We start from the raw sequence: 13,776 nt of genomic DNA, 5'->3' as shown, positions 1-13,776 counted from the left end.
GTCACAATGAGGACAAAAGCCTGACTGTAATAATGCAATCATAAATTGGTAGCAGTTACGACCAGAGAGATGGATGACTCCTGCTGCAAAGTGGAAAAGATGGAGGGACTTTGAGCGAGCTTCATCTTTCTTTTCTCTCTGGTGCTTACACGCACATCCGCACATCATCAATACACGCAGTCACCCTCGCTCGCGGAGCTGGATGCTCAAGCATGAAATGAACATGAGCAATGTGAACTTTGACTGGCATTTTCACACCTCGCCAGGATTTATGGGGCACTATATATACGTATCAGAATGAAGCCGCTGATGATAAAAAATAGCCCAAAGCTTAGGTAGGAAGTCCAGGGAGATGAGTTAACGCTACCTGTTTACCAATCATAACACAGAATCCATCAGCTATTACACAAATAGAATCACCGGAAGATGCTGGTGTGCCTCCTAACAGACACAAATGGAGAAATATGATGTGAAAGCAAACGGATGCACTTACACAGCGGCCGCAAACCGCAACCACAATGTGCTTCTGTTGGTGTGTAAAAGGTTCTTTAGGCAATAAAAAGAAATATTCATGTGCATCCATACATTCTTTCCTGGTCTTTAGCTTGTCCAAAGGTCTAGACATCCCTCTCCCAGGTCCAGGCTAAATTTAAAGTAAAGTCCCTCCACCATGGTCTGGGTCTTTCTCGGGGTCTCCTGGTTCTGGTGGAGTGGCGGCTCGTCTCTAAACTCTGCAATGGATGATGAACCTGAGCCCAGCCCCCATTTCTTAGTATTAAAATAAATGGGAAATATTAAGTACAGAGCTGTGTACCACTGCTCTCCCTCTCACACAGTGTGACGTCACCTCTGATTCTTATATAAATGACTTCCACAGTAGAAATGCTTCTTTAGGCTCCTTTAAACGTATAAATAAATGAATTATGTCATATCTTATCACATCTGACAATTAAATTAGAGCTTTTTTTCAGACAAATATGGGGTTGGACACCATTGCTATTTATTCTGAAATTATCTTTCGGAAATAGTCTATTATCTAGATCCTGGGAAGAAATTTAAAAAGGAAATGAGATATGTTGTTATTCTTTTTAGCTTTATTTCAAAAATTGAATGTATAATTTTATCTTGCACAAACATTTTGTAAAAACAGTTAAGGCTTCAGAAGAGCTAAAGTTGGCTTGTTGTGTTTCTTGTAATAAGTAGTTATTACATAAAGCACCTCTATAGAAGCAAATACCAAAAAGGCTTGCCTGACTGGTTATTTCTGAAAGTACATGTTGCCAAATGCTGGCAACCTTCTGAACTGACAGATGACTTGTAATTTCTTTATTGATTCTGTCAAAGGAATAAAACAAACAAGGCTAAGTCAGCTCCAACTCGGGATCACACTCTGCTAAACCCCTGTTTGCCCTGAACATGGGAGCCACGCCCAGACAGCTCAGAGTTTGCTGTCTGCATATCCATCTTGGCAACGATGCACAACGCTGGCATTCTCTTTCAGCACATCGCTATAAGCCAGGCGATTTGTCTGCTACCACAAGGCCTGCTGTCAATTGAGCACATTTTATGGAGCCAGTAGGAGATTACCTCCAGCCCATCGGTGTCTGCGCACCATGTTGAAAATTTATCTCAACAACAATGTCTCTCCAATTCTCTAAATCAGACTCGATAATGGACTGCAAACCGCCCGGATTGTGCGCGTCTCACTCCAGTGTGACATATAGCGCTGAACGCTGAGAGATCCAAGACAGCAAGAAGCAAACACTCATTCAGACTTCAGACTTTTACTGTTGCATATTTAGATCCACAAAGTCAGGCTGATGCATTTTTCCAATGGCTGCACATCTTGTTTCATTTGTGTTCTTTGTTCACTGACATTTCTGCCTCTGCCGCTCTGTTCTCATGCTCTGTAGATCTGTGCAGTGCTGTAACACATCGCCCTCTCAGTCTGCGCTTCGGCTTCATTGTTCATTTCAGTCTGGCTCTTTGTAACTTGTAATCCTTTGCCAAACAGCAGCAAACTCTTTTGGGCGAAGGTTGTTATGTACAATAATGATTCTTCAAACACACAGAGAGTGGAAGACAGTGAGAGAACAGAGAGGTGCTGGAGACTACTGCAGCAGAACAAGGAGCATTACCTACCAGTTATGTAAGAATGAACCAGAATAAACGTAGAGGAACAAACTCAGATCCATGATCAAAAGATAATGTAAATGAATCAGTAACAATAATTATCACACGATTATTTTTAGCAGGATTGAAAAAAAGCAATGGATAAACACTTCAAATTCAACGTCCAGCATAACAACTTCCAATCTGTTTCTTCAGCAGGGAAAGGAAAGCCGACAGAATTAAAGATATGATGGATTTAGCTGAAAATGTTGCAAACCGACGGCAAACGATTTTCGCCTGGGCACAGAGGTTCACCTTCTGGATAAACCGTTGCAGTCAAAAATAGAATGGCTTTCAGTGGCCTCAAACTCCAGTCCTTAAGGGCAACTTTTCGATGTCTCTCTGCTTCAGCACACCTTGCTCCAATATTAGCTCATTAGCAGAGCTCTGTGGAGCTAGACAGCATGCTAGTGAGGCAGTTTCACCAATTAATTCAAGTGTGCAGGACAAGGGACACATCTAAAAGTTGCAGGACTCTGGCCCTTGAGGAATTCAGTCTGAGATCAAAGCATGTTCATGTGTTCAACATTCAAACTTTAAAAATGACCATCCAGCCTAAGTAAAGAGAAGCATGCAATTGATTTTCACAAACCTTGTCAAACATTTAGCGAGTAGCAGTCTGCAAAATTGCAGAAATTGTATGTTCTGTTTGTATTTCTCCAATGACCCCCATAGGTATTGTGTGCATTCCACACGGGCAAGTACAACATGTGATATATGGGCATAGATGTATGAATTTGAATGCCTGACATTTCAAGACTTTAATCAACTTGATCATTTAAATCAAGACTAGAAAATTTCACCAATGCACATTTGAAGAACTCATGTAAGATGTCTTGAAAACTACTGAACTGAAGTATTCGCTTTATTTATTTCATTTTATTTCAATAATAAATAAGCCACTGCAACCTATTCAACCTCTGAAGGTGTGAATATCCACGTTTAAGAATAGCTATGCTCTCTTTGGCAGGTAACTCTGCAAACATTACAGCACCAAAGACACAACAGCAACAACCAGATGGCCCGAAAACGATGCATCCTGATAAACCTGTGAATGTGGGTCTTGTTGTGTGTTTGTGTGTCAGCTCCTGTTTCATCCTGTCTGCAGTGGAGCCGCTCATCTGAGCAGCCTGAAGTGCAGCGTAGGCGGAAAGAGTGGCAGTGACTCCAGGTGTTGCATTCCGGCCGATTCCTGACGAATGGGGATGAGCATCGGCCTCGCTCTCTTTCAAACCAAAACCCATCAGCCTCCTGCAACTGCACAGCCTGAACCCATTACCAGCACTAACTTGGCAATTTGCTCCTTGCAATTGCAATAAGTAGTGGACTAGCGAGCAACAACTGGGGCTGATTCACTTTCCCCGTTCGGTAAATGAAAGATGTAGAATGAAGCTGCAGCGGACACAGTGAAGATTTGACCGTCACTCCGGAGTCACCCGGAGGTTAGAAAATGAGGCTGGTGGCTGGTGAAAGTGCTTCGAAAGCAGAGCCAGCTGTGAAAATCTGCAAGCAGGAAGTGAATGAGAAACTCACTGCACTGCACATAACTACTGACACAGTTGTTCCACTATTTAAAGAGCATGGTTAACCTGGAGTGTTTGGAAGAAAAGAAAAAAAATGAACGGCAGGTTAAGATTTATTAATAGATGAAGACTTTTGTTGATTCTGGTTGTCAAAAAAAAGTCATTAGAAGTGAATTTGATCTGATCAATCTAAGTTTTTTTTTAATTTACAGTAATACTTAAGTGTGTTAAATGCAGAAACACTTCCCATTGCTGAGATACTGAAAGCGCAGTACTTTGTTGTGGCATGAAAAGTAATTATGTTGATTAATTTTAAATTAAAATTTCTTATAAAATGCCAGTTATGCTTTACTATCAAAAAGATGAACAGCTTAGGGACATAAGTTAAACTTTTATCTGTAGGTAATACACAAAAAAAATGGATAAAAGTAATTTATTAACCAATAATTTTTCCAGAATCTCTGATCACATGCAGAAATCAGATTTTGACCTTTAAAAAGAAGGCTTCACTGATACAGAAAAGTGATTCTTTGACACTAAAATCTATCCGTTCGCTTGAAAGAGAATGTATAAACATCTACTACAGAGAGCAGTAAATTGGCCTAAAACGACTGCATGCTGCTACTGCTCAAACATACAGTGCTGCACAGTAGCACCATGACTGATGTCTGTGGTCTCTGCACCACTTGACACCAGATTATTGCTCTACAGTTTAATATAGCCACATGCCATAAAGCAGAAGTCACACTGCATGCAGGGATGAAGCGGGAGCACAGCTCATCTCCTCTCTTCTCCTGTATCGTTTCTCATCTCCTCCCTGACTCTTTGCAGTGAAACAGGCTGCTGAGCACACACACACACGCTCACACACACACACAAATATGACAGAGAGCCTCTGGGGCTCAGGTGTTTAAAGGTGCACAGAACAATATGGCCATGGACTGTTTTAACTCTACGTTATCTCAAGTTTCACAACCGGGAGGGCTCTTCAAAGTCTTTCCTTCCATCTGTCTGCCAGTCACTCCATCCTGCTCTCCTGCTGCGAAATTGGCACAGCACACCTGTTCCAGCAACCCCCTGCCCCAAATGCTAATCTACCAGACGTTTTACGACAACTGATTGCAAGGACAGAGGTCAGCAATCGAGGAAGAAGCGACAATCTGCATGAGAAACCTCGCAGTTAAATCGAGCTGACTTTTCCATGTTTATTGCAGTTGCTTGTACATCCGCATGCGTCCACGCGCATCACTGTCATCTTTAAAGAAATATTCCAATAAAGCTGAGCATTTTTGCCTTGGGCAAAAAAGAAAGGCATGCCGGCTTTGACGCAATCTAAATGCATCAAACACGAGCTTCTCTGCTGCTTCAGGAACCTGATCTGAGACACCTACAGACACACCAACATGACTTACATTTGAGCGGACTGATGATCAAATGAGGAACAAAAATGAAACAAATCCAACATGAATCCCAGTGAGTCATTTATGAAAATTATTCCTCCCATAATTCATTAATTCAAAGTAGGAAAAAAAAACCTGCAAGACGACTGATGGTATAAATTAATTTGTGCAGCCACATTCGTGGTCACATGGATGTACACGATCCATAAGAGCCGGAGACGCTTTGTGCATACATACGAGACATGATTAGCCGTAGTGTACTTTCTCTCCATGTACAGGATCCCACTTGGTTGTAGATTCACTAGATGGTCTCCAGTGGCCTGATTAATGGTCAAGGTTTCTGATTCCACAGTGCAAAGGTCCCAGGAAAGGCGAGGCCGACCTTAACCTCCAACAGCTTCAACCCCTCGCAGGCCTGCAGGACATTATCTTTTAATCCGTCTGCATGCTAATTTACCTCACAAGGTCTACTGTTGCTTCTATATTCATAAATCTCAATATTTAATAGGAACTGTTACAGTACCAGTAAAAGCAATCTGCAGTTTCTGCATTGCAGCAAACTCCAATCCAGCATTGGCTCAGAGAATAGAAAGCACTGAATCATGTTGATGCATCCAAGTTTCTGTAATCAGTATAAACATGATATAAGACAATTAAGAAGCTATAAAGTGTATAATACACCGACTTATTACTTGGACATTAAAAGGATCTGAACTGATATCACTGTAACTGTGCTGACAAAGTATTCATACACTGTGTCAAGTTTTATTTTTTTGTCATTTTCAAAGTATTTCACTTAGATTCCAAGCCAAAAAGCATTTGGCAACTCTGGAAAAGCTGCAGAGATCCTCATCTCAGGTGGAACAATCAAAACTATTAGACACAAACCTCCCATATTTGGCCTTTATGGAAGAACGGACACAGAAAGGACATAAGAAGTTCAGTTTGTCACAATCGATAAATGACACAACAAATGCATAGAAGAAAGTGCTACCCAGATGAGAACAAAGTTGAAATATTTGAGTTAATGCAAAACATTACACATGGTAGAAAGCTAACACTAGCATCACCCTAAAGACGCAATGCCTGTTATAAAATATGGTGGTGGTAGAATTATGCTGTAGGTATGCAGTTCTTTAACAAATAATGGATGAAAACCTTTTAGAGGCAACTAATGACTTGACACTGAGGGCGAGGTGCCAGCTGGAAAATGATTCTCTAACACTCAATCAGAGCTGCAGAGGAAAATATATCAAATTGTATAAGGTAAAATGTTAAGAGCAAAATGTTGTTGAATAAAAGCATGTCTGTATTTTTCCACTTTAGTTTTAACAAACAAGCTTTAGCTTAAGCAAACAAGAGAATAATTAAGATTTTAGAGGTCCCTTTGGTCAAAAAGAAATCCAACCTTTCTGACTTTCATTCTCGCTGAATGTTATCTCTCGGTGAGCTCCGCAAATGCAATTAAAGTGATCCCTTTCAAACAGGAAAGATAGAAATGTTTGTGCGTTATCTGGTCTGATTTGCTTCAACCTGGCCCGAGGCGAGGAATAATAATCTTTCCTGGCAGCAGGTGATTTGTTGCATTTATAGAGGTCTGTGAACTAACTAATTTAGGCCTCCCTCTGCTCCTGTGCAAACAGCTCACAGAGAAGATGGCAGGTTTGCAACGGGAAAACAATTTGGTTATTTTTCCTGCATCTAATCAGGATACCAGTGTATCTCTTAACTTCGTATTCGGGATTCTTTCATGTCAGAGATTTTCGCTCTGCAGTGAGACTTTGTGGGCGGAGGTTCCAGTCAAACTCCTATCAGTTTGCAGCAATTGTTGACAGATCCTCTGATTACAGTAAGGAGCTTAGTGGTTTCTTTGATGTGGAGTTTTAAGCACTAATCTTTTTCTAAAATCATCCCTTAGCCACTGCGTTCGGCCATAAGAAGCAGTTTAAAATTAATCAAATTAAGGAACACAGACAGTCTACCACTAATGGCTGAATCACTCATCATCACAGTTTTAGGTATGCAAATCAAATAGGCGAAATCCCTTGATTCAATAAAGTATGGGGGTTGGCACCTACATTTAGACAGAAGCATTTAATGTCTGGACAACATGAAACGTGTTAAGGCATCCAGCATGGAGGAAAGAAAGAAAGAATTGTAGGACTGCGAATAAAATAATGATTAATTAGTGAAATGTTATTTTTGGTATTGGTGCCAAATGTGTGCAAGCACAAAGTGCACATAGGCATAAGCCTATGCAACTCTGCATCTTTGTGTCTGCACAAGTGTGCATGTAAGCACTTCTTGGTGATGATGATGGCCAAAAATGTTTTTTTCAGTGCAAGAACAGGGGATTCCAATTAGAAGTTGTGGACCACTGCTTTAAGGAATCCTGTTTTGCTCTGCCTTTGCAGTGGCAAGTTTTCAAAGAATGTCTATACCAGCTGTGCACATCCCCAGACTTGCATCTTTTTTCTCTGCAAAATAGCTCTAGCTATTCAGATCTCAATTGGATTTAGGCCTGGATTTTATAAAAAAATAAATAAATAAATTTGTATTGTTGTACTTAAATTTTACAGCCCCACTTTCCATTGGCCTGTCATGTGAAATACCAGTAGAACACGTTGAAATTTGTAGATTTATCATTGCATAATTCAAAGCATAAATTTTAATATGAATACTTTTGCATGTTACTAATTTTCCCCTGCACATTGTTTCCTCACACAACTGGTGGCTTTTTGACAAAGCTGTGCTGAATTGCAGACACAAAGGGAGGGGCCCTCGCTTCCACAGCTTTCTTGTGGGACATACTGTAAGCACGTTCCTCCAGACCCAAACAGGAAAATACAAAAAAAAACTGTCTGGGAGGCTTCAGAGTGTGTGAAAAGTCAACTTTCCCTCCAGCAGGCTTGATGTTGAAAAGCACATTCACTCTTCCTTGAATTTTAGTCCTCCTGATACTACTACTGTATTCAAACAATACAGTATGCAGAGAGAGGGGATGTCTGGGGACTGAGTGACTTCCTCTTAAGAAGAAAAAAAAAAAGCAGGTCTGCAGGCAGATTGGGAGGGTGGGGAAGTGTGACCTCGGGTAAACAGTCTCCGCTCTTGGTTTTTCCCAGGACAGACCCAAACACTGTCCAAATCAAAGCAGATTGCAGGATCCCAGACACACCAGCAGGCCCCTGGAGTGACCCCGCTGACCTTACACCCTCCATGGAGGAAGTAATTTGGAACCAATCATCCATCCTATGAGGCCCAACAGGTGAGCTACTCAAACCTCCAAAAGACAATGAGGTTTTTATCCTTTCGCCTAGAGGAAGCCATACCACAGCCACCGCACAACAACAGTACCCAGCCATCACTGCTTGCCACCCTGGAATTAAGGCCTCATTTAGCCATCAACAAGAGCAAATAGTGGGTAAAGAGGAGGTCTTCATCTCTTTCTTCCTCTTAGAGCACCTGGAGAGAACCACAAAGTGCTGCCAGAGGGTCTGTCACTAAACACAAGAGGTCAGTTCCAATGACAGATGACAGAACTCAAGTGAAGCCTTTATGGATATATGAAGTGGATATACCTGATAGCTGAATACAGATGTGCTCTGAACTTCTCATAATGGACAGACCACACATAAGGAGTCCAGGTGGTTGAGAAATGTCCCCTTGTCCTTTTGAACAGCTGCTCCTGGTTGAACCACAGGTGCTGTGGGATTACAGGTGAACCCTAAAGTGATGAAACTCAATCTCATGTTGAAATTCTCCCCCCTTTAATGACAAAAAATTATAACAAAGGAGCACGGACCAGAGGACAAACCCAGCCCGCCACAACAGTGGGGGCAAAACCTATATTTAACAGTGGTGGGAATTTTGGGAGCAGCAGCACAGGAACACTTTCAATGGACATCGAAGGCTGACTGGGACTGAATTTCCTCCTTCGCCTCCAACGTGAGCGGCCCAGTCGTTTCAGGCCCGTGGACACCCCCCGTACCCCCCACACCCAACAGCGACATAAAAAAAGATAAGCATTGTTTGGTCGAACAAAGGGGGCCACTTTAAATGTCTCAAAAGCGTCCAGTTTCACATCCAAGGCCAGCATTTGAAGTCAAGTAGAGCAATAAATAATGCCACAAGAGAATGATGAGAGTCTTCTAGGTTCTGTTAGAAAATAGCAAGTGGAACTTCATTGTCCTTCAACCCACAGTGAATAACAAGGGCAAGAACATATGAAGGAGACAAACATCTTCAAAGAAGCAACTCAGAGTGAGAATTAATAATCAGGAGTCCAAAACCACCTTCTCCACACATATGTTCACATATGGGCCAATATTATAGGATATTGGCTAAAAATGCTTCCCCGCTGATATTGTCCACATGTTACAAATTCTGGTTAAAACAATTGGAACTAATATGGCACCCACAAGTGATGTGTAATTGAGATGCAGTTTCTTAACAGCCAGCCAACACCCATGTAGAATGCCAGATTAGTTTTGCTGCCACAGGTTATATTTCCATCCAGGATGGACCAAATGTTGAAAGTGTACTTTAAACTCCTGACTAGCAATTCTCTCTTTGAAATACACATATAGGACTGATACAGGTTGTCCTCCATTGAACGTTTACAAAACATTACCTGGGGCCACTGTGTGGCCTCTGAACCATCCCATGTGAGAACTATTGGGAGCCCATCTCTTACCAGTATGGTACACTGGGATTCCAGCTACCTCACATGGGTCCTAAATGTACTGTACAATTTAAGGTGTCCAATTGGTTTTACCATGTAGGTTGTATTTAGTGAAGACAATCAGGGTCTACTTAGACCCCACCAGATTGAGAAAACCCCATGGGACCAACATGGGGTACTTTCTTGCCCCAATATATGGTGGGGGAACTAAATGGGGAAGGGAGATTTGCCTGAGGGAATATAAACTAACCTTTAAGGAGTTGTGGTCAGCCAGAGTTTGCGCCTGTTTCTTCAGTTCCGACACCTTCCTTTGGCACTGCTGGCAAAAGCCTCCTTTCTCCTCCGACTCGGTGATGGAAACTGACCCGGCGCCCTCAGGTGGAGGACGGCTGCTGCATCGCGCTTCCTCCGCGGAGTGAAATCTTTTCCTGGGGCTCACCGCGGACTCTCCACTGGGACATCCCTCCACCTTCAGCACAAGATTTAAAAGAAAAAAAGAAAAGAAGAAGAAGAAGAAGTTTATCAGGTTAGCAGTTCATGGGTCAGGTGCGTACAGGTGACAGAGGTAAACAAGAGCACCTTTTGAGTGCGCAGAACAGAGAAATGCAGGTTAAACAAGAATTGAGACGTAGTCAGTAGTTCACCCCGATTGTGACACACTTACAGTGAACACGCGGCTGTGGAGGTCTTCTCCATCAGAAGCCAAAATGCCCTCAAACGTTCTCATTCTCCCAGATCCGAGGTATACACCTTCAGGAGAATCTTTCGTCAAAGTCAAAGTGAAAAACGCGAGGCAGAGCCATAGGCTACTCTGAAAATTAGACTCACTGTCATCTATCACACTGCACGTTGGCAAGAGCTGCACAGCCAAAGTAACAAGTGAGCTTGTCCATAAGTTTGCAAGCAGCGCAGGAGTTTTTTGGCAGATCAATAGAGGAGGCGGTGTAGCCTGCTGAAGTGGGAGGGCGAAACAAACTTTCTGCCCCTGGGTGGGGTCTCATTATTCTAGAGTAGAAAGTTTAAAAGCTCTTTTGACAGCTAAATTATTTAAGATGTTTCTTTTATTATTCTCGTATAAATACGTAGACATGGTGCTCTACGCATTAAATGGAAATATGGAAATTTAAAATGCTAATTTATAATCCTGAAATTAGGTCAAGTAGATTAACTTTAGATGATTAATCTAAAACAATGACTTCATTTAAATATATATATATAACTAAGGAGTTAGTTTAACAAAAAATTAAACAACTTTCAGTCCAAGAGCATCGCCCCTGCGCGTCGTTAATGGGACTCTGGCGCCATCGTCTGGGTAAAGAACAAAACGGCATTTCTCAGACTTGAATTAAAGGGCTTCACTATGGGTTTAATATTTAATTAGTAAACTTTGAATATTTCATGTGGGTGATGTCAGCCACGGTGGCCACCCCTGAAAAGGGTTTCTAAATTGTCTCTGTCCATAGTTTTGTACGTGTCATTTCATATTACAGACTATATGCCATGCTAAACTCCAACTTAAGCCAGAAAACATCTTCTCTAATAGTTTTGAGGTTAGATAGAGATAATCTCAAGACCTTTAGGGCGTTATAGATTCGGATGAGAGAATTATGTGCAATATAACAATCTCTGTTTCACACAAACATGCCCAGAACGTTTTACGATAATCATCTTCTGCTTTTCGATAAATGTCATTATCCACAGTGTTGCATTTTTGTAGAGATTTATATAAATTTTGGGTTATGTATATGAAAATAAAAAATAGATTTAGAATTCCACAAAAAAATTATAATTGAAGAGTTTGAATTAATCTGAGATAAAGAGAAGGGACGTTGCAAGATGCGTTTGAATCCCGGAGAGGAGCGCTCCTGCGCGCATCGTTTTTTCTGGATCCCAACTGTTTTCCCTCATCATATTTCCTCAAGTGTTTATTCATCCCCGAAGAGTCGCTCTTACCTTTGCTTTTCTCCTCAGCAGGTGACTTGTGAAGCCAAATATGATGTCCGAGTCAACAAAGATAGTCCCCAGGTCTATGACGTTGGGGCTGGGCTTCCCCGATTCGGGAGAGCCCGGTGAGTTTGGTAAAGCCATGCCGGCTGCAAGCGCTGCCCGAAAATAGATTTTACTCCTATTTGGTGCTTAGATCCATTAAATTTACGAGTCTCATTGTGCCAGAAAAGATCCGAGAGGTTTTTTAATCCCAACATCCAGGGAACTGCGCTGAGCACGTGTGCGTAAAATAATAACCTCCCGGGTTTCCAGTGACCTGGAGTCCAAGAGAAAGACAAGTACAATCCACCAGGTTTGTATCCACCGTAAGAGGCTACTTTTCGAGGTTGCTCATGTCTAATCTGTGACTGATGCTGCTACAGATCTGAGAGCGAACAAGGAGCACCTTGTGCATCTGCTGCGCACTGATCTCCTGCCCCTCTCCATCTCATCACCCAACTCTCCCTCTCTCACTCAGCCGCCCTCTCTCTCCGCTGTAAGCTCCCCCCTGTCAGGCTGTGATGACCTGCACGATCATCCCCCTCACGACGGTGTAAAACACAGAGGCAGTCCTGCCTGTAACCACACACACACGCACACACACACACACACACACACGCACACACACACACACACACGGAATCACCTCAGGTTAATTATCTTATATCTACTTGCAACGTGTCACTGGAACGCAAGAATGCCTACATTTGTCTTTTTGTCGTCTTCAGGTTAACAAGCCTTCAAAGTTAGACTTGTATAGAAGAAAATGTGACATATTATTATTGGAAAAGGTACTTACATGTGCAACTCTAAGTTATTGTCAAAAAATTCAATTAAAAATGTGAAACTTGTGTTCAGTTATAAATTTAAGAGTCTCTATATGCAAGGCGCTAAATCTCAAGTACTTATTTTTGTCAAATTTGATTAACATTACTTGGAATGAAAACCTCAAAGTCTGTCTTTTAAAAGATATTAAAGAAGATCCAATAGAATTCGATTTTTAACACTCAAATTTGTTTTTACTGGCATACTGCTGACTTGACAATTGTCCGGCAGACTTCTCAGAGTGCTGTATCCAGCCATATTAATGGTATGTTTACTAGAAGGAAATTATGAGGGAAATAAAGATGCACATGCAACGAGCATAACTGCAGCCAGTATCGTGTCATCTGCTTATTTTGGTACTTGTGTTTTCTTAGTTCCACTATCCATGCTCCAGCCCACTGAGAAGCTTTATTGACATAGTTTCTTCTCTTTCCAGCCGGATTTAATATCTACCCACAAAGCCCAAAAGTACAAACACCTGCTTTGCTTAACATTGTATCACCATGCTTAGTCAACCAGCAAACTGACTGGACATAAACCCTATTTAGAGCCTGATGGTACTGTCAAAAGGAAGATGAGAGACACCAGGGTCAACAATGATGATGCACATGTCCTTCAAAAATGCCACTATTGAGTCCAGTGGAAACATCTTTATTGTCATTACAGTAATCAAACTCTTGTTATAATTAAATGTTTTTATATGTATCCGCTGGTATTCTGATTATTTACTTTTGGTAATAAGCTCCAATTTGTTCTGTACCTTCGTCCTAGTCTTTAACATCCTTTATGAATCACTTTTAATATGGGCCTGGTCCCTACTGTTGTAAATATTTGACCACCAGAGGGCACTAATAAAGCATTGAACTTTAATCCTTAGATGGTCAGTTAAACCTTAAATATGAGAGACAGAGAGAGAGAGAGAGAGAGAGAGAGAGAGAGAGAGAGAGAGAGAGAGAAAACCCATCATGACTAAAGTTACAGACCCGGTCATCATTAAGTAGAACAATGTGAATTTCACATCCTTCATCCCTGTGTGATTCTGAGATATCCGAGTACTTCTAATAGATATGACCTAAGAAAACACTGCTGCTGGGTAATGTTTTCTCATTTATTATTAAAATTCATGGAACATTTTTTGTCATCAGGTGGCCAATATACAGGTTTGTGGTGGAAGAAGATTCTTTCTTAA

The 13,776-nt window shown here is 41.5% G+C and overlaps 1 protein-coding gene across 2 annotated transcripts in view; it reads right to left on the bottom strand.

The window, feature by feature from the left end:
- kif26ab (kinesin family member 26Ab) overlaps positions 1–12,182 on the bottom strand; it is an 80,972-nt gene extending 68,790 nt beyond the window's left edge. The window contains exons 1-2 of one of the 2 annotated variants that reach the window (XM_016672018.1): positions 11,730–12,182; positions 10,027–10,245 (exon numbers count right to left, since the gene is read on the bottom strand). In XM_016672018.1, the coding sequence (XP_016527504.1) occupies positions 10,027–10,245; positions 11,730–11,864 (354 nt within the window). In that variant the 5' untranslated portion in view covers positions 11,865–12,182. Of the gene's footprint in view, positions 1–10,026; positions 10,246–10,440; positions 10,716–11,729 lie in introns of those variants that run through there. The other variant, XM_007553040.1, reaches the window with a different exon arrangement.
- Positions 12,183–13,776: the final 1,594 nt, after the last annotated feature.

Source organism: Poecilia formosa, unplaced genomic scaffold (assembly GCF_000485575.1).
Source record: "Poecilia formosa unplaced genomic scaffold, Poecilia_formosa-5.1.2 Scaffold54, whole genome shotgun sequence".
NCBI classification, from domain to species: domain Eukaryota; kingdom Metazoa; phylum Chordata; class Actinopteri; order Cyprinodontiformes; family Poeciliidae; genus Poecilia; species Poecilia formosa.
Note: the sequence above shows the minus strand (reverse complement) of the source record. Positions and strands in the feature narration are given on the sequence as shown.